General features: G+C 39.2%; 1 protein-coding gene across 1 annotated transcript in view; it reads left to right on the top strand.

Moving 5' to 3' along the window:
* The window catches only part of CSMD1 (CUB and Sushi multiple domains 1), a 2061903-nt gene that overhangs the window by 1830490 nt on the left and 204592 nt on the right, over positions 1-26821 (top strand). The window contains exons 37-38 of the mRNA XM_069573063.1: positions 6392-6496; positions 24446-24564. Of these exons, the coding sequence (XP_069429164.1) occupies positions 6392-6496; positions 24446-24564 (224 nt within the window). The remainder of the gene's footprint in view (positions 1-6391; positions 6497-24445; positions 24565-26821) is intronic.

The following is a 26821-nucleotide window of genomic DNA, read 5'->3' as shown; positions in this document are numbered from 1 at the left end:
TTCTGCCTGTGGCAACAGTTTTTCAAAAATCCCTGAGCTGCGTTTTGAACCAGGGGAATATGCTTCTTCTGTGCATCCATTCTGAGCAGAGTCTCAAGCGGACGCCACTGCAGGGGGCGGACAGTGGTCAGGGAAGGTGCGCATAGCATATGCGCCCGGGGCGCCGAGACCCAGCATCTGTTTAGGAAAACAAATGATTATATTTAGAAGTACGGAAGTACAGACCGGACCATCCTTGCTGCAATTAATAGTGATGTTTAGAGGGGCCGTGATGATCCACTAAGCCCTTTCATACACACAGTGCATGTCTGACTCACACACAAGAATTGGACTGTTATTTTGACTTCACAGAATTGGAGCGTCTTCACATGTTTTCAGTAACAGGACTGATTTATGTCACAGTCAGCAGCAGAAGTGAGTTTTCCGACTGCACTGCAGCAGTCAGGAAAGACAAGAAGTCAGAAGTGTATGTTGAGAACGTGTGTGTGAAAATGACTTGGCTGAGGGCTGAAGGCGATTAAACACACTGACCATCTGAAATCATAGATAAAACCAGGCAGAAAGCTATACAAGTGCTGTAACAAGAACTTACTTTTTGGATTAGTTAGATCATCGCAATAACATTACATTAGCTTTGTACTTTCTGTAGGCATCACCCAAAATATACAGAAATAGAAGACGAATGAGAGGACAGCAAGCATCACACAATTTGAACGAATGTGGATTAAAACTGGAGTTTCTGTTGGGTGTTTCCCTCTTGTCTTGATGTGGGGGTGGGTCGAGCTGGCCCAGCGAGCAGGCAGCGCCCTGACCTTCAGACCCCCTTTCCTCCTCCTCGCAAGTCCATCCCCACGTGCCCACGTGTGCCCTGTTTACTGCTGAGCAGACAGCACGCTGCTTCTGGTACAGCCTAGATGGAGAAAAGGTGATCCTCAGGCAGAAGACTTTCTGAAACAGGCAAGGTCACCCCACCTTGCAGGTTTCCCCCATCTGCACTGTTAACTATTAATTAGTTTCAAAGAATGATCTCTTTAAATGTGTCTGCTGGCCTTAGGGATAGGCTTATGTTTTCCCTCTCCTCTCCATGACTCAGTTTCTTAAAAGTCTGTCTCTCTATCTATCTTTATCCATCAAACCAAGTTTGAGTAACAAAGGGGTTGAATCTGCAGTCATTTTCTGTTTATCATTCAGCAAACACAGTGTCTTATAGTGAATTGTATACTCACAGTTTAGGTCTGAAAAGACTCTGCCTCCCACAGACAACCCCACCTGGATAGTCAGGGAAAATGGTTTAAGGCACTGGCCCCAGATCTCAAGTGGGAAATTTGTCTTCCAAAGAATGTACACATCTGCGGGCATACACATGCTTGTGCACACACACAGTCATTAGGAGTGTACCTGGAATTTTCTTTTGTCTTCCGTTTTTACCCTGTTCTTCTTCCAAAACAGTCAGGTAATACTTTGTATACTGATTAGCCAACAACGCAGCCCGTATACATATTACTAGTCCCAGCACATTGTCAAACTGAGGGTGAACTTCCGTAAACCCAAAGAGTTTCTGAAAGACTACATGCTAATCCAAGGTTAATGAGATGTCCTTAATCTATTTTTAGGACGCAGTTCTTACCTGGGGTCATTGGTTTGCTTACAGCTGCTTGAGGGTCCTAGAATTGTTTGAGTAGAAAGTGAAGGGCAACTGGGGATCTTGCCCTTGCAACATTGTTCATCTGTCTTGGATAATTACCAGCTTATTTCCTTATTTTGTTATGGGGATGACCCACAGAGATGTTATGGGGAGGGAGGTGGGAAGGGGGTTCATGTTTGGGAACGCATGTAAGAATTAAAGATTTTAAAATTAAAAAAATTAAAAACTAAATAAAAGAATAGTATTTATACTATGTATGTCTATAATGTATAATATTTATACATTAGCATCATCACCATCCATGAATTTGCCTGCACCATGGGGAGGAGTTTTACCCGAGGAATAGCTCCTTCACACACTGGAAATGTGTATTTATTCAGAAAATGACTTGGATACAGTAGAATATCAAGCATGTACCCCTTGGGTAACAAGGGACTTAGGCTAGCTTATTGCTTTCCCATATTATAATACATTCTGGTAATGCATTCTAAACATCTGGCTGAAGGACATTTCCTTTTCCTGCAGCACCATGGCTCTGGTTCCACCCTCATCCTTAGCATCTCTAAATTTCCCTACTTGTCAGTTGCTACAATGCAGGCTAGAACATTTTAATTAAAGGAAGCATTATATAAAATAAACCTGCATTTTCCTTTCCTTGTATGTTTCATTGAAATTGTTTGCAGATTTCAGAGGGAACATTATTCTGTATGAATCACAAAGGGATAAAGAAGAGAATATATGATCAAAAACAACCTCTTCTGAATAACATATTATATCAGATATACAGTCTAACTATTTCCCCAACTTCCATATGACTTGTATGTTGAGGCTTTACCCTTCTTTGTTCATGGCAAGTCAGAAAAAAAAAAAAGCAAATGGTTACATTGATTTAAAAAAAAAGCAATGTGAATAATCAAACGCATGGTAAAGCATAAGAATGTATGTGTTTTCACTGATATGATGAAGACATGTCACATCTGTCTGAGGAGGGCAGATGAAATGTGGAGCTTCTTGTTGTTGTTCAGTTGCTCAGTCGTGTCTGTTTGTGACCCCATGGAGTGCAACACGCCAGGCTTCCCTATGCTTCACCATCTCCTAGACTTCGCTCAAACTCATGTCCATTGAGTCCGTGATGCCATTCAAACATCTCATCTTCTCTTGTCCCCTTCTCCTCCTGCCTTCAGTCTTTTCCAGCATTAGGATCTTTTCCAGTGAATCAGCTCTTCATATCAGGTGGCCAAAGTATTGCAGCTTCAGCTTCAGCATCAGTCCTCCCAATGAATATTCAGGGTTGGTTTCCTTTAGGATTGACTGGTTTGATCTTCTTGCAGTCCAAGGGACTCCCAAGAGTCTTCAACACCAGAGTTCGAAAGCATCAAATGTTCAGAACTCTTCCTTCTGTATGTCCAGCTCTCACATCTGTACATGACTCCCGGAAAGACCATAGCCTTGACTACGTGGACGTTTGTCAGCAAGTGCTGTCTTTGCTATTTAATGCACTTGTTTAGGTTGGTCATAGCTTCCTGCCAAGAAGGAGTCACCTTCTAATTTCACGGCTGTAGTCACCCTCTGCAGTGATTTTAGAGTCCAAGAAGAGGAAATTTGCCATTGATTCCACCTTTTGCCATGAAGTGATGGGACTAGATGCCATGATCTTAGATTGTTTTTTTGTTTTGTTTTCTTTTTTAATATTGAGTTTTAAGCCAGCCTTTTCACTTTCCTCCTTCACCCTCATCAAGAGGCTGTTTAGTTCCTCTTCATCTTCTGCCATTAGAGTGGCATCATCCACTGTCTGAGGTTTTTTATATTTCCCCCTGCAATCTTGATTCCAGCTTGTGCTTCATCTAGTCTGTAGTCCGGCATTTCACATGATATACTCTGCATATAAGTTAAATAAGCTAGGTGACAATATACAGCCTTGATGCGCTCTTTCCCAGTTTTGAACCAGTCCACTGTTCCATGTCCAGTGCTATTGCTTTTTGACCTGCATACAGGTTTCTCAGGAGACAGATAAAATAGCCTGGTATTTCCATCTCTCCAAGAGTTTCCCACAGTTATGATCCACGCAGTCAAAGGCTTTAGCATAGTCAATGAAACAGAGGTAGATGTTTTTCTGGAATTCCCTTGCCTTCTCTGGGATACAGCAAATGTTGGCAATTTGATCTCTGGTTCTTCTACCTTTTCTAAACCCACTGAAACACATGGAAGTTCTCGGTTCACATGATGCTGAAGCCTAGCTTGGAGGATTATTAGCATAACCTTACTAGCATAGGAGATGAGTGCAATTGTCTAGTGGTTTGAACATTCTTTAGTACTGCTCTTGTTGGGAACTGGGATGAGGATTGACCTTTTCCAGTCTTGTGCCCACTGCTGGGTCTTCCAAATTTCCTGACATACTGAGTTGCAGCACTTTTATCAATTCATCTTTTAGGATTTTAAATAGCTGTGCTGAAATTCCACCACCTCCACTAGCTTTATTGGCAACAGTGCTTCCTAAGGCTCACACTTCACACTCCAAAATGTCTGGCTCTGAGTGAGAGACAATACCATCGTGGTTATCTGGGTCATTAAAATCTTTGTTGTACAATTTTTCTGTGTATTCTTTCCTCCTATTCTTGATCTCTTCTGCTTCTATTAGGTCTTTACCATTTCTGTCCTTTATTGTGTCCATCTTTGGATGAAATGTTCCTTTGATATTTCCTATTTTCTTGAAGAGATCTATAGTCTTACCCTTTCTGTTGTTTTCCTCTTTTTTTTTTTTTTTTTTGCATTGTTCATCGAAGAAGGCCTTCTCGTCTCTCCTTGTTATTCTCTGGAACTCTGCATTTAGTTGGGCATACCTTTCCCTTTCTCCTTTGCTTTCACTTATCTTCTTTCCTCCGCTATTTGTAAAGCCTCCTCAGACAAACACTTTGCCTTCTTGCATTTCTTTTTTGGTGGATGGTTTTATCCACTGCCTCCTGTACAATATGACATACCTCTGGAGGAGGGACTGGCAAACCACTCCGTATATTAGCTGTGAGAACGCTATGAACTGTATAAAAAGGCAAAAAGATATGACACCGAAAGATGAGCCCCCAGGTCAGAAGGTGTCCGATGTGCTACTGGGAAAGAGCAGAGGACAACTACTAACAGCTCCAGAAAGAACGAAGCGGCCGGGCCAAAGCAGAAACGATGCTCAGCTGCGGATCTGTCTGGTGATGAAAGCAAAATCTGATGCTGTAAACAACAGTTTTGCATAGGAACCTGGAATGTTAGGTCCATGAATCAAGGTAAATTGGACATGGTCAAGCAGGAGATGGCAAGAGTAAACATGGACATCTTAGCAATCAGTGAACTAAAATCGATGAGAATGGGTGGATTTAATTCAGACGACTATTGTATCTACTACTGTGGGCAAGAATCCCATAGAAGAAATGAATAGCCCTCATAATCAACAAGAGTGAAAAATGCTATCCTTGGGTACAGACTCAAAATGACAGAATGATCTCGGTTCATTTCCAAGGCAAACCATTCAACATCACAGTAATCCAAGTCTATGCCCCCACCACTGATGCCAAAGAAGCTGAAATTGATCAGTTCTATGAAGACCTAGAAAACCTCCTAAGACTAATACCAAAAAATGATTTTCCATTCATCACAGGGGATTAGAATGCAAAAGTAGGAAGTCAAGAGATACCTGGAGTAACAGGCATTTTTGACCTTAGGGTACAAAATAAAGCAGGGCGAAGGCTAACAGAATTCTGCCAAAAGAATGCACTGGTCATAGCAAACACTCTTTTTCAACAACAGAGGAGACGGCTTTACACGTAGACATCACCAAATGGTCAATACTGAAATCAGATCGATTACATTCTTTGTGAATGAAAATGGAGAAGCTGTATACAGTCAGCCAAAACAAGACCTGGAGCTGACTGTGGCTCAGATCATCTGCTCCTCATATCTAAATTCAGTCTAAAACTAAAGAAAGAGGGGAAAACCACTTGGCCAGTTAGGTACAGGTTAAATCAAATCCCCTGTATTATGCGGTAGAGATGATGAATAGATTCAAAGGATTGGATCTTGTAAACAGACTGCCTGAAGAGCAATGCACAGAGGTCCATAATATTGTACAGGAGGCAAGGAATAAAACCATCCCAAAGTGAAAAAAAGGAAAGGGAACTTCTTACCATGCCTGGAAAAAGAGAATAGCTCAAACTGTAATGATCAAAGCCAATACTTGGATTAAATATGTGACGATCAGATAAGCTAAGGGGATCTGTACACCGAAACAAATGTCCTCAGTGTTTTCTTTTTTGTGGAAATATAATTGACTGACAGTATGGTGTTTGCTTTAGTGTACAGCAAAGTGATTCTCTTGAATAATGTGTATTTTTCCAGATTATTTTCTATCATAGGTTACTATAAGTTACTGCGTATAGTTCCCTGTGCTGAACAGTATATCTATATCATTGTTGTTTGTCTATGTTATACATGAATGTGTATCTGCTAATCTCAGACTCCTAATTTATCACTTCCTGCCTCCCTTTCTACTTTAGGAAACTTGAATTTATTCTCTGTGTCTGTTTGTCTGTTCCTGTTTTGTAATTAGATTCATTTGTATTATGCTTTAGATGGCACATATAAGTGAAATCATGTATATCCTTCTCTGACTTACAGCACTTAGTGTGATATTCTTATGATTTTGTAATGAGAGAAGTGAACACATCCCTGATATTAAAGCCCAGCTTGCATCGCTTCCTGCAGGTACCACGGTGCCAGCGCTGCTCAATAGCACATCCAACCAGCTCTACCTGCACTTCCAGTCAGACATCAGCGTGGCCGCTGCTGGCTTCCACCTGGAGTACAAAAGTAAGCTCCCCTGTCTCTGCATCTGGCTTTCCCTGTGACGCTGAGTGATTTTCTTAAAGGGGAAGTGGATCCCTGCCTTTATTACACAGTTAAATTTTGTTCTAAAGTTATGTTTAGAAGTTCCATGTAGTTGGGTGTTACATAAACCAATCTCTATGAACTATATTGTTATTACATTCATTAATATTGATATAATATTTTGTTACATAATTATATCAGAATACTATAACATCACTATTTGAACTGTATCTTATTATATTGTATAACATAATTATATTGTGAAAGAAAAATTTATAGGGAAATGAAGAAGTTAGGATATGGAATAATTTGATAAAACATTGGCTTTGCTTTCAGGCTGTTTGTGTTAAAAAGAAAAAAAGTACAAAATACCCATTTGTAATATTGCTAGTTTTTCTTGTGAGTGATAGAAAATACTCAGATAAGGATCTAAAAATGTAGAAGTCATAATTTCCAAATAGATTTTGGTCATAAGCTCTTTCTACTTCTAGTCTCAGAGGCTGTTAGAATGGGAACAGCAGAGAGCCGCCCCTTCAGTGCCTATATTTGTGTATTATTCATTTTAATTGGAAGAAGGTAATGCAAAGGAGATGTTAACCTTTTAAAAAATGGATGTGAGGCTGAGTTAGTAGTCTGATAAATGGGATGGCAAAGGTCAGACTCACAAATCCACTTTGACGTTTGATTATGCAGGTAAACCTTGTAAAAGCAAAATCAGAATTTCCAATGAGAGTGAAGTTTATTTTAGAACGTGTTTTCAAGCACTAAAAATGCTTAATGTTGATATTCATCTCATTTAATAAGCAGTTGCAAATAATCAAATACATGGATAAGCTTTAATAAGTGATCCTTTGAATTGAGATAAACAGTTTGCTGGGATGTAAATGCATGCATGTATTTGAATGGCCAGATTTCCAGCTGATGATAAATATTCTGAACCAGACACAAACCACAGGGCTGTTTTGCATTCCGGTTGAATTTCCTTACTTATTACCAGCATTTGTATGCAAGTTTATTTCAATTTGTTTGAATGGGACTGCATTAGTGACAGCATAAAATGATACTGTGGATGTTATTTATGTAGAATATGTCTGGAAAAATCACTACTTTGATACATATGGTGAACATCTGTAGATAGGAAACTATAAACCTTATTTATAATAGTGTCAGTAAATTCACTAATATTTTTAGCAGCATTAGATTTGATCAATGTGCCCATCTCTTCCTCTCAAAGTGATCTTGTGGCTTCTGACTCTTCATTCACTCCTTATAGAAAGAGGAGCTACTGAAATAATTAGTCTATAATTACCGTGAAATATTATCCATGACTCATACATACCTCAGCTCCAACAATATATTAATAGTAATCACCTGCATTTCATCTTATTCTCAATTAAATTCATTAAAAGAAAGATGAATGTATTGCTTACTGAAATTAATCTTGTTCAAGGATCTAAGGCCTTGTTTCATTACTTAATCTATTTATTTTTTTACTTGGCCACACAGAATGCTACGTTTTCATCTGTGAGTTTCTTTACTGAGTCATTGTTTTCGGACACTGATAGTATTCTGAGGATCATGCCATTATCTTCTGTGTGTTTCGAGGCAGACATTTCTCTGTTCTAACTCTGTGTGTCAGTGTAAAATTTGGATTATACAAAGTGTTTGTAGAATTAATCTTATCAAGGTGAACACCAAACAAATAAGGATTGTTGAAGTAAGTTGTCAAAAACTGTCTAATATTCATAACCTTCTAACATTTTTTTTTTTTTTTGCTCTCTGGCCCTTTCTTTTTAATTTTGTTTTAAATTTTATGCTGGAGTATATAGCTGATTAGCAATGCTGTGATAGTTTCAGGTAGACAGCAAAGGGACCTAGCCATATATATCCATTAACAGATTTTTACGTCTACCTTAAAGTGTTTATTTCCAGTCTGCACATCTTTCAATTCAGATTTTTCACTAAAATATATACCCATGAAATAAGAGTAAAAACAGCAACAAGCTCTGTTCCTGGTCTTGCAATAAACATGTTACAGCTATTTAATCAATTCTCCTTAAAATAACTCCATTTTTGAGGTACGCTTAGGTTTTAAAAGGGCTTTTCTGTGGCTTAGATGGTAAAGAATCTGCCTGCAATGCAGGAGACCTGGGTTAGGGAGATCCCCTGGAGAAGGACATGGCTACTCACCCCAGTGTTCTTGCCTGGAAAATCCCATGGACAGAGGAGCCTGGTGGGCCACAGCCCATGGGATCTTAAAGAGTCAGTCATGACTGAGCGAGTAACACTAGGCCTTTAAGGAGAAGAAACAGAGTCACTCATGCGTTTAACCTGCTCGGGTCAGAGTCAGACTGCTAATAGCTTATAGAAGGAACACATGTAGACACAGATGTGTTTCATCACAAATGAGCACCTGCCCGAGAATCACAACCGTCCAATCAGAAAGAGCACACAGACCACCCTTCTGTACTAAGGGAGACACCACCCGTCGCTAGTAGCTGAATCGTGTGCGGAAGAGAAAGGGGCCTGGGACTCTGGAGATGCAGTTGGTCGGATCCTAAAACCTGAGCTGTTACAGCAAGTCCACCCCTGCTTCATCTGAGTTTCTCGCATGAAAGTGAAGGCCGGATGCTGTTAATTAGGTGTGTGTGTGCATGTCGCTTTAGTCGCATAGACTCTTTGAAACCCTATGAACTATAGCCCACCAGGCTCTTCTATCCATGGGATTCTCCAGGCAAGAATCATGGAGCAGGTTGCCATTTCCTTCTCTAGGGGATCTTCCCAACCCACAGATCGAACCCAAGTCTCCTGCGGCCCCTGCAGTGCGGGCAGATTCTTTAGCACTGAGCCAACAGAGAAGCCCCCTGTTAATCATAACAGTCCATAATTCCAAATGAACACTGACAGGGATTTTTCAAACAAAAAGCAAACACTTTTATTGGGAAGAGGACAAATAAGGTTAAACACCCAAACCCTGATGGAATGTTGCTATTGATACTATTTGTATTTTATTGATTTTTTCCCTCTTTTTCTGATAGTGTTTTGTTTAATTGAATCTTTTATTGAAGTTCCAATTTACCTCCACTATGGTCTTATTAGAGGAAAGCCTTAAAAACATTAAGGTTCTCTCTAGACAAGTTTAAAATATATTCTTTAATATAACACATCTTACCTTCAAATAATATGGTTTCACCTTGTGTCTAGTGAAACTTACAAACTTGTGCTTCTAGTTTCTTCTATCCATCATTCATGTTATCGTTGTTTTACATTTTATCTTTGCATATTATAAAGCCTACAAATATTTTTCTACTTTTTGCTTTAAATATTGATCTTTCATAGTGAATAAAATAAGAAAATAAAGGTTTTCTATTTATCTTATTTTTAGCATCTATGGAGCTCTTTATTTCTTTGAGTGAATCCAAGTTTCCATTTAATTATTTTTCTGTCTAAAGAACTTCCTTCAATCCTTCTTATAGGGCAGGTCTGCTGACAATGAATTTTCCCAGCTATTGTTTTTCTGAGAAAGCCATCATTTTACCTTCATTTTTTGAAAGATATTTTGGCTGGGTTTGGAAATCTGGGTCAGAAGTTATTTTTCAGTATGTTAAAAAATAGGGCTTTCCTGGTGGCTAAATGGTAAAGAATCTGCCTACCAGTGCAGAGACAAAGGTTCAATCCCTGTATCAGGAAGATCCCTTGAAGGAGAAAATAGCAACCATTCCAGTATTCTTGTTGGGAGAATTCCATGGACAGAGGAGCCTGGTGGGCTACAGTCCACGGGGTCACAAAGAGGCAGACACAACTTAGCACATGACACGCTCGCACACGTAAAATACGCCACATCATTGTCTTCTCATTGTTTAGTTTGTGATGAGGAGTAAGCTGTGATTCTTTTGGCAGTGTATTCGTCCCTGTTTTCTGGCTTCCTTTACAAATTTCTCTTTATCTTTTATTTTCATCAGCTAGATGTGTGCACACTTGATATTCATCCTGTTCAGCGACTCTTGCATACTTGGATCTAAGGTTTAATGTCTTCCATTATAATATTCATGAAAAAGTGTTGACCATTATCATGACAAATATTTCCTTCCCCCATTCTCTTTTCCTTTTTTGGGGGTGGGGGGACTCCATTCACATGTCTATTGGACATGTTGATATTTTATCACAATTCTTGGATGCAGTTCTGTTTTATTCACACTCTCTGTGTTCTAGTTTTGGTAGTTGCTATTAACCTTTGATTCTCTGAGTCTTTCCTTGGCTATGTTAAGTCTGCTAATGAGTCCACTGAAATAATTCTTCATCTCAGACATTGTGTTTTCCCCCTTGAATTTCCACTTGCCAGTTTCTTATCATTATTCTCTCTGTCATAATTTCTCCATCTCTTCATGAATGCTATCTTGTCCACTAGATGTTTTAACATATTTTTACATTTGATATATCTGTCCATTATTCCACTATACGAAAATGCAAAGTCTTACTACTTTATCTCTAGACAAAGTGGTTTTTTTAAATCCTTTATTAAAGATGGGCACCATGGGTAGAACCCTACCTTATTGTTGTTCAGTTGCTAAGTCTTGTCTGACTCTTTGTGATTCCATGGGTTGCAGCACAACAGACTCCTCTGTCATTGACTGTCTCCTTGACTCTGCTCAAACACATGTCCATTGACTCAGTGATGCCATCAATATTTGTGCTAGGAATGGGCGCCACTTAGGTTAGCCTGTTGAATCAGGAGTTTCCGTGGGTTTGCGCTCTCTTGTTGCTATGGTTACTTTCAGAGCATCAGATCCCTCAGTGGTGAGCTGCAACTGCCAAGTCCTAGTTGGAGGCTTTTTCTCAGTCATTATTCCAACCTTAGCTATCAATCTTCCCTAAATGCCTTTTCCAAAGAGATGGTATCCTTCTAGACTTCTGTATCTCCCCAGTAGTAGATGCTGTTGCTTGTTACTCCACATTAAGCTTACACTGGTGTCAAGGTAGTTCTCTCCCAGCCAGAGTCAGACCCTGAGAGTCTGTGCATGGTGGGATAGGATGTTCTCAGCAATCTTGCCCACCCTCCTGAGGTGGTAAGTTTCTATATATGGCTGGTATTTGAAGAGAATTTTCTGACTGTCCCCTAGTGTCAGAAGACCATGGTCTTGGTACTGACAGAGGATTCTCCTGCTACACCCCAGATGTAGAGTTTCTCTACATACCTTTCTCCAAGATGCAGTGCCTCTCTTCTTGTGCCCTGGAGAGAACAGGCTTTTGCTACTGAAAGTGGTTTAACTTTCTTTCCTAAAAGAGAAATATTCGGGGAAATGCATGGGATTCCATGCCCCTCTCCACAGAAACAATGATATTTGGTGGTGATGAGAGGTGATAAGGGAGAGGCTGATTCCAGGCTCTACCAGGCCCCCAGTGTTTCTCTTAATTACTCGGCAGAGGTGCAAGGACAGAAGGGCAGAACCTCCCTCTGTCTGGGACCCTGAGCAGCCGGAGACCCATGCTGCGCACTGGCCATTACTAAGATGGTAGCTAATCTATCCTTGCCTATGGGAGTCGGTCCTTTCTCTCCTGTGATCCATCACGGTGACAGTGACATTCATGTGCCCTGCCTCCCCTTGGAGGCATTAATCCTTGGGAACTGATGTCACCTGGGAACCTGAAACCTCAGCTCCCCGATGAGTTCAACAATGGCTATGATTTGTAGTTTAAATTTTCTCACTATTAAAGTGGACTTGAGATTTTATTTTACATATTTCTATATCCAAGGTAGAAAGGGAAGCCTTTTGTGGGTGTTAAAATTGCTCTACTTCAAGGATAGATGAATACTAAAATTATATTTAGATTGACCATGAAGAAGCTTTTCTAGAATGACCAATTTTAAACAAAATCATCTATCTATAAGTATAATCTGTCTATCTAATACATATTCATTATCCTTTCTTGTTTAACAACAAAAACCAAAACATACCTGCTAATGGCACATAGTCAAGGCTGTGGTTTTTCCAGTGGTCATGGATGGATGTGAGAGTTGGACTGTGAAGAAAGCTGAGCGCCGAAGAATTGATGCTTTTGAACTGTGGTGTTGGAAAAGACCCTTGAGAGTCTCTTGGACTGCAAGGAGATCTAACCAGTCCATCCTAAAGGAGATCAGTGCTAAGTGTTCATTGAAAGGACTGATGTTGAAGCTGAAACTCCAATACTTTGGCTACCTGACGTGAAGAGCTGACTCATTTGCAAAGACCCTGATGCTGGGAAAGATTGAAGGCAGGAAGAGAAAGAGACGACAGAGGATGGGATGGTTGGATGGCATCACCGACTCAGTGGACAAGATTTGGGTAAACTCTGGGAGTTGGTGATGGAGAGGAGGCCTGGCGTGCTGTGGTCCATGGGGTCGCAAAGAGTCGGACACGACTGAGCGACTGGACTGAACTGAGCCAAATGGCATATAAAGACACACACATACTCCTAAAGTCTCAGAAACTAAGCATATAATACACATAACTTTAAGTTAGTAAAATAGGTTTCTTCATAGCTGTGAAAAAGTACAGAGGTATTTACTGATAAATTATATAGAATTAAATTTAATATATATTTACATTATAAATATATTATTAGAATAAGTTCATCTAGTTGAGAATTACTATCCATTGAAGATTGCTTGAATTAGAAACTGTTTATCCTGATTTGTGCGTATGGCAGTGCTTGTTGAATGATCATGCTTCACATTACTAACACCTTGTTTATTAAATTAGACCCAGTACTGTGACTGAGCTTACTCACCGCTCTATCTTGCTAAGTTGGAAGATAATTTCTGGGTCCACAGGGAACCATATAAGACTTGATCTAGTGGCACCTATGCCAAGTTAATGTCATAAACCCAATGAGTGTATTTGACCTCCAGTGAGGGGCCACTGCAATTATTCAAGCCTATTTAGTGCTAATATGTGGTGCTGAGTCTAAACAGCACCAAAATAATTCTATTTATGAATTATTTTCATAATAATTTCTTTTCTTTATGTACTAGCTTTCTCAAAAGACCTTCTTCCTCTCATGTTCATTATTGGGAAACCCATTGGAGTTAACAAAATACTTTTGGAGTCTATGAGATATGACATTTGACCCCTGGAAGGCAAGTGAAATAGAGAAGCTACTGTGCAGTGTGAATTTCAAATGTCCTACAGAGCCGAAAAGTTAGCTATTCTTTAAACAGTAGTGCAACAGAGGACGTGTTCCGATGTGGAAGCCAATCTCCCGTGTCCCAGACTAAGGCCCTTTGATACAGGACAGTATGCAGATGGGTCGGACCCTGGAACAGCTAAGCTGTGGTCATGGCAGCCTCATGTGATAGAGAAAAAGAGACAGTAGTATTGTAGTAGCGCATTTACTCTGAAAAGAGATGGGAGTTTGGAATTAGTGATTTGTAGTTATTATGAAAAAACAAAAATTCAGAGAAGAGTAAGTATAACGACTCCTCCTTTGTTTGAAATGAGTGCTTATCCTTAACGATGTAGAGTCAAATGGAGATTTTTTTCACATTTTGGCATGCTTGCAAGTTAACAGTATTAATGGTTATTAGTTAAAATGATGATTATAAAATAAAATATTTTATTATCATATTAGTTCAGACAAATTTTTTCTCAAGTAAAAATTGACCTAGAACTAACTGTAACATAGTACTCTTTGAGGTACAAGTTCAAAATGTATTATGCATGATTAAGTCCTTCTCATGTGTATTTAGATACTTAGTAGTTATGTGTATAGTAAAAATTAATATTATATATCATGACTTTGATGCTGGGAGGGATTGGGGGCAGGAGGAGAAGAGGACGACAGAGGATGAGATGGCTGGATGGCATCACTCACTCGATGGAAGCGAGTCTGAGTGAACTCCGGGAGTTGGTGATGGACAGGGAGGCCTGGCGTGCTGCGATTCATGGGGTTGCAAAGAGTCGGACACGACTGAGTGACTGAACTGAACTGAACTGATCATGATTTTATAACATCTCACTCAAAGTGTACATACCTAGATGAATGAAAAATAAGACTGTCAAGATTTTTATAAAAAGATACTCTGTCTGTTCTTTAGAATACTCAAGATAAAAATATGTAATGTACAACACAGAAATTATTAAAAGAAAAAATTTTAAAAGACAACCAAACAAAGAGAAACACGTAAATATATTAGCCAGTGAGATTAAAGTAGTTGCTATTGTTAGGCACTAAATTTAGCTTCAGATTTATGGCAATAAAAGCAAAAGAAGAAATAGAATTTAATTATCATTTTAAAAAGAAACAGTAATTAAAAGAGATAAGTTCCTTCTTTGTTGTATATTCTATAAAGTACTTATAGTTTACAACTGAAGTTGTCTTCAAAAAAAGATTTTCTGTAAAATTCAGGAGTGAACTTTACATGACCATTAGGTATCAACTTTTGATATAATGATGAGAACATTGTATGCTGCGCTGTGTTTGCTAAGTCACTTCAACCATGTCCGACTCTTTGCGACCTTGTGGACTGTCACCCACCAGACTTTTCTGTCCATGGGATTCTCCAGGCAAGAATACTAGAGTGGGCTGTCATAGTAAACTGCATTGATTTCTGGGTCAACAAAATATCATCACTAAAGCTGTGTTTATAATGCATGTTCTTTTAAAATACTTTCCTCCTGTTTATAGTGATCAAGTAAGCAGTGCATTCATTTCCTTTGTGAACTCATTTCAGAACTGGCACTCAAAAGGAAATATCTAATGATTAAAATTTCTGGAAAATGCCTTAAGTTTTAGAAATGAAAAGTACTTCACATTTTTAGCAAGATGAATAGTTGAATATTGACAGCTTGAAGTAGCCCTTTATGATTACAATAACCCTCACATATACCTGCAAATTGTTAATATTAATACATTTAAAAATTTGTTTAAACACAAAAAATTTTGTTTTGGGGTTTAGCTGATTATAATAATACATATTTTAATGGCACTTCTAAATACTACGTTAAAAATACTAATAAGGTTTCTCAACTTGGTGAGTGTAAATAAACATCACAGTCCAATGACACATTGCACAAGATGACACCTCATATGTCCCAGGGCGCATCTATGAGTATTTCATTCTGTGCACCCAGAGGTGACAGCTCTGTACCTCCACCAGAGTGGGTGTCCAGTAAGCCATGCCCATTCAGTCGTGTAATAAGTTGATCTTCTTAATCATATCAGTTTAAGCCCATTTTTGTATTTAACTGTATGTCAATCATTTGTTGATCTATATATTCTGACACCCTCTCAACTCCCACCTCCTATTAAAATGGATATCATTAGCACCAACTGACAACTCATGTCTTCTTTATCTCCTACCACGGTCCCTGCACCAAGAACCACGGGTAAGTTTAAAGTCTTGCATATCCTGACTTCTAACACTCCAGACAGCTCCAGAGCCCCTTTTGATAACATGAGGTCTCTCTTACAAGACTATTTTAGGCATTCAATAGTAACAGACCTTTGTTGGGTGACAGGAGAATCCTAACTTTATTTGAGGTTGAAAGTAACACACACAAAAATCTGGTAACTGATTAAAACGTTCCTACTAACAGTGATATTTTGGCATTTTACCAAGCATCACATTTAAGTGAAAGATGTGATTTAATTACTTAATCCCTGGGGTATTTAGTTAAATGTCTTCTAAAATAAAGGGATCGAAATTCAGTTTTCCAGTTGTCCTTGGATATGTCTTTGGAATTTCAGGTATTAACAGATTTGGGAAGGAAAGGGTAGAGTGTACAAAACTGAAGCTTAATCTTAAGTTCTACTGACCATCACCTACTGTCCCCACACTGATTTCAGAGGTGGGTCTCATCATTAACTCTATTTATCAGCTAGTCTCTGGTTTCTGTTGAGAGAATCATCAATCATTAGACAAATTCTGCTGCTACTTGTTCAGACCGTGACTCAGAGTGTTGCCCACATGAAAAGGGGTTTGGTTTCAAATTGTTATTGTCGTTCAGTCTCTAAGTCACGTCTGACTCTTCACAACCCCATAGACTGCAGAATGCCAGGTTTCCTTGTCCTTCACTATTTCCTAGAGTTTGCTCAAACTCAGGTCCATTGAACAGTGAGGCTATATAACTATCTTATCCTCTGTCATGCCCTTCTCCTCCTGCCCTCAATCTTTCCCAACATCAGGATCTTTTCCAGTGAGTCAGCTCTATGCATAAGGTGGCCAAAGTGTTGGAGCTGCAGCTTCAGCATCACTCCTTCCAATGACTATTCAGGATTGATTTCCTTTAAGATTGACTGATTTGATCTCCTTGCAGTCCAAGGGTCTCTCAAGAGTCTTCTGCTCAGAACCACAGTTATAAAGCATCAATTCTTCAACACTCAGCCTTCTTTATGGTCCAACTTTCAGATCTATACATGACTACTGGAAAAACTACAGCTTTGACTACATGGACTGTTAACAAAGTGATGTCTCTGCTTTTTAATGTGCTAGGTATGTTTCTCGTAACTTTGCTTCCAAGGAGCAAGCGTCTTTTAATTTCATGGCTGCTGTCAGTGTCCACAGTGATTTTGGAACTCAAGTTGTCATTTGGTGCATACCCCCAGCTGTGTCTCATTTGAGACTATTTTTGTGTTTGATTGTTTTCTATTTTGAATGGTTTTCATAGAGTCTCCACATTTGCTGTGATTTCATCTCCTTTTGATGATAATTTTCCACCTTCCCTATTCTTGTCTCCCTAAAATAAATGGTGAGTGTCACTGCATTCATCCCCAGTTGTTGGAGCATCTCCTGTATACCTGCTCTGTCCTCCAACCTCTGTAGATGGTGTCATGGGGCAACCAGGTATGGTCTCAGCTCATGCAGAACATACATTTTAGTTATGGGAGCATAATATACAAGAAAGCACTGTGATGGTTGTAGATTGTGTTCAGAACCTTGACACGAACAGAGTTCTTAGGTACAAAGTAACTGCAATGCTCTTAGACCGAAAATATTTATTGAAGGAAGAATGAGACAATACCCAACATTCAGTCACAAAAAAACTTACAGAAACATACTGCAGCCAAAGGAAACTGTCAGTGGGCACCCCAGGTGGAAAGCACTTGTTATGCTCCTGAAGAAATGTCAACTGCAGAGGGAGCCTTGGGAACAGTCGAAGGAGAGGCAGGTAACAAGAGTGAAAGAGGGAGCCGGTTGAAGAGTGTTCCCCACCTCACAGCCCAGGATTTTGTTGTGAAAACAATTGGAAGACACTGAATTGTTTCTGTCAGGGAAGTGACATCATCTGACTTATTTTTCAAACAGATCAACTAGGTTGTTGAGTAGAGACCCACTTGGACAGGAACAGGAGAATTGGCATCCTCACAGGAGAGGTGATTGTCACAGGAGTCATCAGTTTAGTTCTCTGGCTCAGAGGAGTCAGCAATGCTGATGGATGTAGAGTTGGGTCAAGCTCAAAATAAGGCCCTCGGGTCTGGCCTTGAAAGTGTATTTGATCTGAGTACTTTTTGCGAAGATGTGGTGACTAAAAATACTGACTTCTCCATGGGGTCCATCCATCCCACTCATAGTTAGATTTCTGAAAGTACATCCAGTTATTTTCAAGTGAGGAGTAATAGAGAAAGCAAGAGAAGGCAATGGCACCCCACTCCAGTATTCTTGCCTGGAAAATCCCATGGTTGGAGGAGCCTGGTAGGCTGCAGTCTATGGGGTAACGAAGAGTTGGACACAACTGAGCGGCTTCACTTTTACTCTTTATTTTCATGCATTGGAGAAGGAAATGGCAACCGATGCCAGTGTTCTTGCCTGGAGAATCCCAGGGATGGGGGAGCCTGATGGGCTGCCATCTATGGGGTCGCACAGAGTCGGACACGACTGAAGCGACTTAGCAGCAGCAGCAGCAGAAGTGACTTAGCAGCCACAAATAGAGAAAGCAAATAGATTTGTATGGTTATTTTTTATCAATGCTCAAAACATTTGATTTTTATTGAATCTTGTGACTTTATGAGTAAAGACTATTTGAAAGTGTGGAGCTAATAAACTTTGCAAATGAAAGTCGTGTAGACCTTTGTAAGTACTTTTTGCTCAGTTGTGGATTACTTGCTGTTGGCATTGCTGATTTTCTTATCTGAGTCTTTTGCAAATGTACCTCTCATTTATAGCAGGATTTTTCCTCTCAATTTGGTGGTTTAGTTGCTTCAGTCGTGTCTGACACTTGTGACCCCATGGACTCTAGCTCCCCAAGCTCCTCTGTCCATTGGATTTCCCAGGCAAGAATACTGGAATGGGTTGCCATTTCCATCTCCATTATTCCTCATAATCCTCAATAATTGCAATACAGGGTTGCACACAAACGTATGGGGGAAAAGAAAACTGATTGAGATATTTGCAGTTGAAGACTACTGTGTGACTACATTTTTATGACAATGGCAAAGAGCTTGATTAACAATAGGAAGCAACCCTCCAAAATTCTCCAAGCCAGGCTTCAACAGTATGTGAACCATGAGCTGGATTTAGAAAAGGCAGAGGAACCAGAGATCAAATTGCCAACATCTGTTGGATCATAGAAAAAGTTCCAGAAAAACATCAACTTCTGCTTTATTGATTATGTCAAAGCCTTTGACTGTGTAGATCACAACAAACTGTGGAAAGTTCTTCATGAGATGGGAATACCAGACTACCTTACCTGCCTCCTGAGAAATCTATACACAGGTCAAGAAGAAACAGTTAGAACTGGACATGGAACAACAGACTAGTTCAATATCAGGAAAGGAGTACGTCAAGGCTGCATATTGTTACCCTGCTTATTTAACTTATATGCAGAGTACATCATGTGAAATGCTGGGCTGGATGAATGAAGCACAAGTAGGAATCAAGATTGCCAGGAGAAATATTAAGAACCTCAGATACGCAGATGACACCACCCTTAAGGCAGAAAGTGAAGAAGAACTGATGAGCCTCTTGATGAAAGTGAAAGAGGAGAGTGAAAAAGCTAGCTTAAAACTCAACATTCAAAAAACGAAGATCATGGCATCTGCTACCATAACACCATGCCAGATAGATGGAGAAACAATGTAAACAGTGACAGAATTTACTTTCCTGGGCTCCAAAGTCACTGCAGATGGTTACTGAAGCCATGAAATGAAAAAAACACTTGTTCCCTGGAAAAAAAGCTATGACCAACCTAGAAAGCATATTAAAAAGCAGAGACATTACTTTGCCAACAAAGGTCCATCTAGTCAAAGCTATGGTTTTTCCAGTAGTCATGTATGCATGTGAGAGTTAGACCATAAAGATAGCTGAGTGCCAAAGAATCGATGCTTTTGAATTGTGGTATTGGAGAAGACTCTTGAGAGTCCTTTGGACTACAAGCAGATCAAGCCAGTCAGTCCTAAAGGAAATCAGTCCTGAGTATTCATTGGAAGAACTGATGCTGACGCTGAGACTCCAATACTTTGGCCACCTGATGCAAAGAACTGATTCATTGGAAAAGACTCTGATGCTGGAAAAGATTGAAGGCAGGAGGAAAAGGGGATGACAGAGGATGAGATGGCTGGAAGGCATCACTGACTTGTTGGACAGGAGTTTGAGAATCTCCAGGTGTGCTGCAGTCCATGAGGTCACAAAGAGTTGGACATGACTGAGTGAACTCAAACTCACAACCCTCATTATGATTTTATAGATCATTTACTGTCTGAGTGTGTTCACTTTTATTAAATACTATATTGTTTAGGTGAACTGAGTTTACGAATATTATGGACAGGCAAAATTGTTGAGTCGCAGTGGGTTTCTGAGTCCACATATAGTAAAATGACATGAAAGTATTCATCAGGTTTTGAAGTGGTTTTGTCTGTACGCATTTAGAGTCTCTATGCCTTAACAATGGGTGAGTGTAGAGAGTATTTGTTCTTACAGAGAACATATTGCAAAAGAGTCACACATGCAAAAAACTATGACTTAATTGATAAATTGTGGTCGCTTGAAAATTATGAGTATTCCATTTTTCTAACCATTACTTTGGTTTCAGGGTCTCCTTACTAGCTTAAAATTCATGACATTATTCTATCAAATTCATCCTTTGGATGTTAAAACTTGAAAGAATTCTCTATTCTACAGCCAGTCTCGCAAATTTTTCATGGTAACTAAGGAAGAAATGGAATAAGTAATGACTAGTGGCTCTGTGACTTAGCCAGCCAGCAGCTAATCATTTATGAGAGCCTTAGTCCTATCAGACTTTTGATCAAGGCAGTAGACTCAGGGGAGTGGACGCCAGTCACATAAGTGGATGAAGTGAGTGATGAGAAAAGTTTCAAGTGTCAAGAAGCAACGCAGTTTTGGAAGGTGAAATGAGACAGGGCTATTTCCCACTGCCTACACTATTGAATTTCCTATATCAGTGTTGTCTATTCTTTAAGTGCCATGTAATAAATGAAAATGAAGCAAAATTTCCTTTCCTGGAGGGTTTTCACTACATTTCACCATGGGATTATGCAGTACTTCATAACAGCTATGGAATCAGCAAGAACACATTGTTTCAAAAATCCTAATTTGAGCATCTATTTATCATTTCATTTTTAAATGTCACTTCCTCTAAACCTTGACATTCTCATGAACTGTAGCCATGATTTTCTTCAGGTTTTACTATCTTTGCCTTTTTAAACACAATGCCTCACTGTACTCTTGATTTCACCTCTTTTGGATATATACCCAGAAGTGGGGTTGCTGGACCATGCATTAATTATATTTCAGTTTTCTGAGAAAGCTCCATACTGTTTTTAATAATTGCTACAACATTTTCTGTTGTCATTGACAGTACACAAGGGGTCTAGTTTCTTTACAACTTGCCAGCACTTGTGTTTTCCTTTTATTTTGTTAACAGTCATCCTAATGAGTGTGAGATGATATCTCATTGTGGTTTAAGTTTGCATTATTCCAATAATTATTGATGTTGAACATCTTTTCATATGCTTGTTATGCACACTTGTATTTTTGGATAATTGTTCAAGTCTTTTGTTCATTTTTTAAAATGAGGATTTTTTGTTGTTTAGTTGTAGAAGTTCCTTGCATGCTCTGGATATCAATCATTATTAGATATATGGTTTGCAAACATTTTCTCTCAATGCATAGGTTGACCCTTGCCCTATTGATTGTTTCTTTTGATACACAGAAGTTTTTCAGTTTGATGTAATCCCATTTGTCTCTTTTTTAAATATAAATTTATTTATTTTCATTGGAGGTTAATTACTTTACAATATTGTATTGGTTTTGCCATACATCAACGTGAATCCACCACATGAAACTGGAGCCTATTATGCAGAGTGAAGTAAGCCAGAAAGAAAAACACCAATACAGTATACTAATGCTTATATATTTTTGATATCAATTCTTTGTCAGCTGCTTCATTTGCTATTCAGTTCAGTTGTTCAGTCGTGTCCTACTCTTTGGAACCCCATGAATCGCAGCACACCAGGCCTCCCTGTCCATCACCAACTCCCGGAGTTCACTCAGACTCACGTCCATCGAGTCCGTGATGCTATCCAGCCATCTCATCCTCTGTCCTCCCCTTCTCCTCCTGCCCCTAATCCCTCCCAGCATCAGAGTCTTTTCCAATGAGTCAACTCTTCACATGAGGTGGCCAAAGTACTGAGTTTCAGCTTCAGCATCATTCCCTCCAAAGAAATCCCGGGGCTGATCTCTTTTAGAATGGACTGGTTGGATCTCCTTGCAGTCCAAGGGACTCTCAAGAGTCTTCTCCAACACCACAGTTCAAAAGCATCAATTCTTCGATGCTCAGCTTTCTTCACAGTCCAACTCTCACATCCATGCATGACCACTGGAAAAACCATAGCCTTGACTAGAGGTAACTTAGTCGGCAAAGTAATGTCTCTGCTTTTGAATATGCTATCTAGGTTGGTCATAACTTTTCTTCCAAGGAGTAAGCGTCTTTTAATTTTATGGCTGCAGTCACAGTTTCTCCCATTCTGAAGGCTGTCTTTTCGCCTTGCTTATAGTTTCCTTTGTTCTGCAAAAGCTTTTAAGTTTAATTAGGTCCCATTTGTTTAGTTTTGCTTTTATTTCCATTACTCTGGGAGGTGGGTCATTGGTGGCTCAGAGGTTAAAGCATCTGCCTGCAATGCAGGAGACCTGGGTTTGATCCCTGGGTCGGGAAGATCCCCTGGAGAAGGAAATGGCAACTCACTCCAGTATTCTTGCCTAGAGAATCCCATGGGCGGAGGAGACTGGTGAGCTACAGTTCACGGGGTTGCAAAGAGTCGGACACGACTGAGCGACTTCATTTTCACTTGGGAGGTCGGTCATAGAGGATCCTGATGTGATTTATGTCAGAGTGTTTCGCCCATGTTTTCCTCTAGGAGTTTTATAGTTTCTGGTCTTACGTTTAGATCTTTAATCCATTTTGAGTTTATTTTTGTGTGTGGTGTTAGACAGTGTTCTAGTCTCATTCTTTTACAAGTGGTTGACCAATTTTCCCACCACCACTTGTTAAAGAGATTTTCTTTTCTCCATTGTATATTCTTGCCTCCTTTGTCAAAGATAAGGTGTCCATAGGTGTGTGGATTTATCTCTGGGCGTTCTATTTGTTCCATTGATCTATATTTCTGTCTTTGTGCCAGTACCATACTGTCTTGATGACTGTGGCTTTGTAGTAGAGCCTGAAGTCAGGCAGGTGATTCCTCCAGTTCCATTCTTCTTTCTCAAGATTGCTTTGGCTATTCGAGGTGTTTTGTATTTCCATACAAATTGTGAAATTATTTGTTCTAGTTCCGTGAAAAATACCATTGGTATCTTGATAGGGGTTGCATTGAATCTATAGATTGCTTTGAGTAGTATACTCATTGATTCTTCTGATCCATGAACATGGTATATTTCTCCATCTATTTGTGTCCTCTTTGATTTCTTTCATCAGTGTTTTATAGTTTTATATATATAGGTCTTTTGTTTCTTTAGGTAGATTTATTCCTAAGTGCTTTATTCTTTTCATCTCAATGGTGAATGGAATTGTTTTCCTAATTTATCCTTCTGTTTTCTCATTGTTAGTGTATAGGAATGCAAGGGGTTTCTGTGTGCTAATTTTGTATCCTGAGACTCTGCTATATTCATTGATTAGTGCTAATAATTTTTTGGCATCTTTAGGGTTTTCTATGTAGAGGATCATGCCATCTGCAAACAGTGAGAGTTTTACTTCTTTTCCAATCTGGATTCCTTTTATTTTGAACGTTGAGTTTTTAAACACCTTTTTCACTCTTCTCTTTCACTTTCATCAAGAGACTCTTTAGTTCTTCCTCACTTTCTGACATAAGGGTTGGGTCCTCTGCATATCTGAGGTTACTGATATTTCTCCTGGCAATCTTGATTCCAGCAAGCATCAATGTTAAATGTTCCTTAGAGTTAATTTGTCTGATATTCTAAGCTGAATTCCAATATTTTATGATGCAATTAAAACATACTAAGTTGTTGTTTTCTTTAAATGAGAGATAGACTGAATATAAAATATTTGTTCTCATATTTTTCCCGAAGGATAGAATTCCAAGATTCACAGTTAAAGTTTTTCAAAAATACTGCTAAATATGCTTGAAAAACAAAAAGCAAAGGAGCCATATCATAGGTGTTTGCATCTAGGAAGCAGTTTCTTTAAAGATCTTTTAAAATGTGTATACATTAGAACTGGTGTGTTTTATGCTAAATGTGGGAGGAAAGAAATTTATTCTTTCAAGAAATGCTAGATTCAATACATGATAAAAATGAAAGCAATATTTACGATTTAGCTCATAGCTGATTGGAAGTTAAAGTTTTCTTGATAAACAAGAGAAAGTTAACATCTTTGTTCATTTCTACAGGAGAAGAGCAACAGAGAAACACTGTTTTGCTATTTGAATAATGAGAACACTGTTTATTCTACATGGCTTCTAAGTATGTGTCTTGCATTTTCATAGCCGTGGGTCTCGCGGCTTGCCAAGAGCCAGCCCTTCCCAGTAACAGCATCAAAACTGGAGACCGATACATGGTGAATGATGTGCTGTCCTTCCAGTGCGAGCCTGGGTACACACTGCAGGTATTTCATTTGGTTGTTGAAGTTCTTAATAATGGATTCAGCATGGTGACCCTCCGCCAGCTCCCTTAAGATAAAGCCCAAGATGTGCACACAGAGACCTAACTTAGTTTCTCACTCAGTTTGTGAATCAGAGCTCTTGAATTAACTGTGCATACAGATAAATTCAATGATGATGTGGAAATAGCTTCTGAATGATAAAAGATCCTTTCAAGTTTGAGTATATTCTTTACATAATAATTTTATTTCAGAATGAAACGTGCAGTCTCCCAGTAACTATACAGATAAAATTCTAAGAGACAAAGTATGACACAGCCTAGTTAATAGTACCATCCCAGCAACCCAATTACTGGACCGACTCTGAGTCTTGTGCTGGTCCTACGTTGCAAGCTGTTCTTATGATTTAGTTCAGTAAATCATCAAGGGTCCATTTGTGTGTCAGGTAAATATGGGGCTCAAATGATAGACTGAAACAATTTTTGAGAAACATTAAGCAGATTTCTAATAATCTTTTATTGGTTTTTCTATTAAAAGTTTTTTATATTGAAGTTTTAATAAATATTTTATAAATCAGTGTATAGCAACATTAGTCATTTTCCAGTTATTTATTTTTCTGAGTTAACCACAAATACTATATTCCCCATATAGTTTATCTCTGTCCTTTAGCATAATTCACGTATAATTCTTACCAACAGTGGACACTGCAGTTGAAACAAGTATATTTTTTCCAAAGTCCAATAGAAACATTTAAGCCTACTTATGTTTCTGTGTTTCAGTTAATTCAAGTAAAAGAGTACTTTCTGCTGTTTGCTTATTATAACACTGAAGCTGATAGTATTTCAAGAGCATTATTTTTAGTCATATTCTGTAACCGACTTAAATAAAGCCTGGGTAATCATCAGAAAGAAGTCTCAGTGACACAGCAGTGAAATGACAGTGTAGTATGTGATTCCATTTCTGCGTGTGTGCTGGAGTAAATCTTTTGCAGAACGGAGACAAGTCAGAGCAGCAACGGCAGTCGCGGGAAGCCGATGGCCTGCCTGTTGAGTGCTTCATGTACAAACCTGCCTCATGATGCAGACACTGGGGGCTCATCTTTGATGGGGAGGGGGAAATGAGCCAGGCCCCGGGGGGAATCAGCGGCAGAGGAGCCGGCAGATCCACAGGGGCCATGTGCAGAAGTCAGCCCGGGTTCTCAGTCTGAGAAAATATCAGCAAAATGCCTGATACTTCAGTAAATGAAAGCCAGCATTGCTATTATTTTAAGTAAATATCAAGATACATAGACACCTTCACCAAAACAGCCTACCACCTGCCTGTATAGATCTTGGTGGGTATTATAGTAATACTTTGGCTCTGGAGAAAGGTGGGCAGACACTTGAAAAGTAGGACAGTTACTGAAAAAGCTTTGCTGAAAGGCCTGCCATGGAAGCAAGTTTGTAACCAAGCACGTGAAGGCAGTGGTAACTGATTGTTTAAGATAGTAATTTCCCATTTCATGTGTTACAATAAAAAGAAATATGAGTCACAGCCCAAGGGTTTCATTTAGAGGAACACCTCACTCTATAGGGACAAGCCTTTTTATTAATATGCCTTTGGTTGGTTGTTGGTTTTGTTTTTTTTTTTTCCCTTCATAAATTTACGTAAACCGTGTAAATACCATGTTGCCTCCATTTCTCCAGATCCCACGGGCTGTCACTTGGTCTTCCTTACTTGTGTTCACCTTCTTTCTACACTTTTATGATGACACTTTGCAATTACTGCCAGCATCCTTTTATGAGGAAGACTTCTCCAGCCCTCAGAGAAGAAACTAGAAAGGGTTATTTAGTAAAGACATTTCTTATAATGAATTGTTTAATGTGCTACTTAAAGATAAAGGCTTGCAGGCACATGTCTGTGGAGCCCAGGCAGGCCACTTGGCTCAGGTTTTCAAATGCAAACTAAGATTTTTTCCTTTCCCTTCATAACAGCGTCAAGCATTGAGTCTACAAGCTGTGACTTTCTCTCACTCACATGAGTTAAAAAGGATTCCAGACTTTTCAAAAAATTGCTAACAATTGGGAATTTTGCTAACACACTAGTATATTTGGACTGGCAGTGTGCATAAATTACAGTATTCATGAAAAGCACTGTTCCTTGTATGATTTATGTACAAATATCTATAAATGCATCTGCCTAGTGTGATTCAGGCTAAAACTGCAGAGACGGGATGCATCAAATATCAATCCTGGATATCTGCAGGATTAGTGATTTCCTTTTC

The sequence above is a fragment of the Ovis canadensis genome, chromosome 26 (genome assembly GCF_042477335.2).
Source record: "Ovis canadensis isolate MfBH-ARS-UI-01 breed Bighorn chromosome 26, ARS-UI_OviCan_v2, whole genome shotgun sequence".
NCBI classification, from domain to species: Eukaryota; Metazoa; Chordata; class Mammalia; order Artiodactyla; family Bovidae; genus Ovis; species Ovis canadensis.
This window is presented reverse-complemented; position numbering and strand designations above follow the sequence as displayed.